General features: G+C 45.7%; 1 protein-coding gene across 1 annotated transcript; it reads right to left on the bottom strand.

Moving 5' to 3' along the window:
* Positions 1–443: 443 nt before the first annotated feature.
* On the bottom strand, positions 444–2,450 carry LOC120670834 (40S ribosomal protein S15a-1-like). Its single transcript, XM_039951006.1, has 4 exons — positions 2,290–2,450; positions 1,217–1,351; positions 943–1,103; positions 444–845 (listed from the first exon to the last, which is right to left on the bottom strand). The coding sequence occupies exons 2-4, from the start codon at positions 1,347–1,349 to the stop codon at positions 747–749; spliced, it is 393 nt and encodes a 130-aa protein (XP_039806940.1). The 5' UTR covers positions 1,350–1,351; positions 2,290–2,450; the 3' UTR covers positions 444–746.
* Positions 2,451–3,471: the final 1,021 nt, after the last annotated feature.

Here is a 3,471-nt window from a genome sequence, read left to right as displayed (position 1 = left end):
TCATAAAATAGAAAATCGAATTGTGTTAGACTCCAAATGAGTAGATCTACACAATGAACATATAATATGGTATGCTTTAGTACAATTTTTTACAGCTATGAAGAAAAACATAGATCTAAAGCTACAGCAAAAAAAATATACTAAAGCATACCATATTATATGTTCATTGTGTAGATCTACTCATTTGGAGTCTAACACAATTCGATTTTCTATTTTATGATTTTTCTGTGATTTACTATGATTTTTCAAAACTGATTTAGAGGGTAATTTGACCGGTTTTGGAAAGTTCAGGGGGTGATATAGACCATTTCATAGTTTGGGGGGTTATGTAGTCCAACCCCATAGTTGAGGGGGTGATATAGTCTTTTTCCTTTAGTTTACAATAGCTCTTGATCATATCAGCCTGCCTACCATCTCACATGCAACAGATCATCGACACTCAGTTGGGAAATACAGTAACATAGGATGAGTCAGCAAATTGCTCAACATGCACTCAGCTCAAGTGAGCTCATCATAGTACCAAGATTCAGAACTAACATACCAGGTACACAAGCAGATTACATCCAACTGATGCACGAGCCAAAAAGGGGGCCAAGCAGCAACTAAATGGGTCAACAAAATCCAGAACAAGGCAATGCAGAACAGGTGATCTTCGCATGCTTTTGTCTTCTAGACAGCTACAAAACTATATTCTTTTAACTTAATAACAGTTTCTGGGATAATCTGAATGTGGATACTAGGTTTTCCTAGTAGAAGAAGCCAAGGACCTTCCCTCCCACATTCTTTCTCCTCGCCTCTTCATGGTCCATGATGCCAGCAGAGGTGGTGAGAACAATGTAGCCAAACTGCAAAACAAAAAATGAGGTTCTTAGAAAACATGGTTCGAAGGATTAAGCTGCATAGCTTATTGATGTTTGCACAAAAGCACTTCCAATGAAGTACCTGACGTGAGGGAAGCAGCCTCGCTGTCCAGGACTCAATTTCCTTCACACCAACATCAAAGCGTGGGCTGATCACACCACATTTGTTGAGCCTTCCATTGAGTTCAACTACTATCTTACCAGAACGATGATCATCAACAAACTCAAACTCCCCAATGTATCCTGCAGTGAACAGAATAGCATCATCAGTTACAGTGAGTTCGCAACAGCCTTACCATATTAAAATCCTGAGCATGAAAAGTAGGCACATATACGATGAATGATATGAAACATACCGTGCTTTTGCATGACGATGAGGAACTTAATGATAAGCTTCGACGAAGGTCTGATCATGACCTGGCGCTTGCCACGCTTTTCAGCATTGTACATGCTCTTAAGGGCATCATTGAGCACACTTACTCTCACCATTTCTGCCACAAATATAAGAAAATAGAAGAGCATCAGACTACATGATCATTGGTGAAGTTCATTATCAATGGCAAGTGAGGCCAATGCAGCTATCAGGTGCTTCTTTTAGGAATAGAATGATGTAGCATACCCAGTACCCCTACTATGTGACATATTAGGCAGAATATTAGTTTTGTAATGAAATGGAAAGATTTGTGTCAACGAAGACTGTAGAAAGCTGCTGATTTTGGATCGATATTAAGCAGGACTACTGGCACCTAACTGCCTTGAGCCCTGCTCAGCTCAGGAACATGTGTGGCTATCTACTAGCCAATTCAGCCCAGGCACCATCAAGATCATAACTACATGTACTCTATAAGCTCAAGGAACAAGATTCAATTTGTAAGGACTAAATGACAAATACATGGCTAGTTGGCTACATCCAGTCTCAGCTCTCCAGTTCGAGGGCTATTGTAATCAAGCAAGCCTATCAAACATCATGTTCTAGTTGCATCTTGTAAAGTGAAATCTAATTCGAAAGGCTTCAAGTTCTGTAGAGCACGCATGCGCCCAAAGAAAAGCTTAATTTCGCGAAGCAACAACACGCTGAAACAAAACCACCACTCCGGTTCGACCCCTAATAATGATGAAACAATCACCATATCAACGCAAAAGAGAGCAAGTTGCCAGCAGCTTTGCATAATCATAAAAACAATATTTTGCTGTTCACTCTCTAACACAGGAAAGCATCACCATGGCCAAGGCAACCTTAACAAGGTTTCTCCTAAAGCGATACAGCAGTAGCTGCGAGCTCCCGTACAGCTACTACAAGAACCTTGCAATTTGCAAACAATCTTACCTCTACAGCTCTACTACGGGAATAGCTCCGACGGGAAAGATACACACCTACGACGGGCTCATAACAGAGGCGGACAAGAATGGGGGCAGAGAGAGGGCGTACCTTCGAGCGGGGCTTCGGCGGCGGCGGCGGCGGCGGGAGGAGGGAAGGGCCAAGAGGTTTGGGGTCTTGAGGGGTGGCGGCCGAAGGGGGATCGTGAAGCTGGGATCTAGGGTTTTCAGTTTTCACTCTTCGATTTTATACGGTACGCATAGGGGCCCACCTTTCATTCTAAACGTTGGCCTGGTGACGATGAAAATGGGCTCGTTGGGGCGTTTCTTTTCTTCCGTCATGGCCCACGAAGGGAAACGAGAAATGGGCCACATTGTCATATCTACCTTCATCGTCATGTCTCTGGAAGCATCTGTTCCCCAATAGTTGAGAGAGCCGACGCGCCCGCGATTTCTTGACTCCCGGCCGGATTCACTGCTTTTCCTCGCCGTCGGTGGTCTTTTTGGCGCCGATGTGCTCGGGGAACGGCGGATCCGCTGGGTTAGGGCTGGAAACGAGCCGAGCCGAGCCGAGCCAGACTCGGCTCGGCTCGCTTCGGCTCGGTCGTGCAGCGAGCCGAGCCTGGCTCGGCTCGGCAATTTCACGAGCCCATAGAAGAGGCTCGGCTCGCGAGCCCGAGCCGAGCCTCTTCTATGGGCTCGTGAAATTGCCGAGCCGAGCCAACAGCCCATTGCATTACAGAGCAATTTTTGTAGGAAAATGCAAACGACAAAGGCTAGAATAAGGCAAACAATAATGTTCTTTAAGTCTTAACAGCAAGGTTCTCTTAGCCCCACTAATTAAGTTCATGAATGTAACAGCAAGGAAAAAGACATAAAGTTCATAACAGAATGTAGTTTTGGTGGGCTGGCCGCTGGCAATTTGGGCTGGTTGCTTGGTTTGGCCTCAGCTCGCGAGCCGGCTCGCGAGCCAGGGCGAGCCAGCTCGGCGTTTTAGCGAGCCGAGAAAAGAGGCTCGGTTCGGCTCGTTCCAAGCTCGCGAGCCGCTCCGAGTCGAGCCGAGCCGCACCGAGCCCGAGCCGAGCTTCGAGCCGCGAGTTTTTTTTCCAGCCCTATGGTGGGCGATGTATATATTCTCTCCTATTAGAATAGTTTTACCTAGTTGAGGGTTGGAGTTCTTACCGGCGAAGTTGTCGACGATAAGAGCAACTCCAGCCCACTTCCTATTTGAGCCCCTACTCTATTTTTTAAGGAGTTTAGGAGAAATTTCTACTCTAGCAAAGCTCCTAAATTG

Source organism: Panicum virgatum, chromosome 4N (genome assembly GCF_016808335.1).
Source record: "Panicum virgatum strain AP13 chromosome 4N, P.virgatum_v5, whole genome shotgun sequence".
Classification (NCBI taxonomy): Eukaryota; Viridiplantae; Streptophyta; class Magnoliopsida; order Poales; family Poaceae; genus Panicum; species Panicum virgatum.
This window is presented reverse-complemented; position numbering and strand designations above follow the sequence as displayed.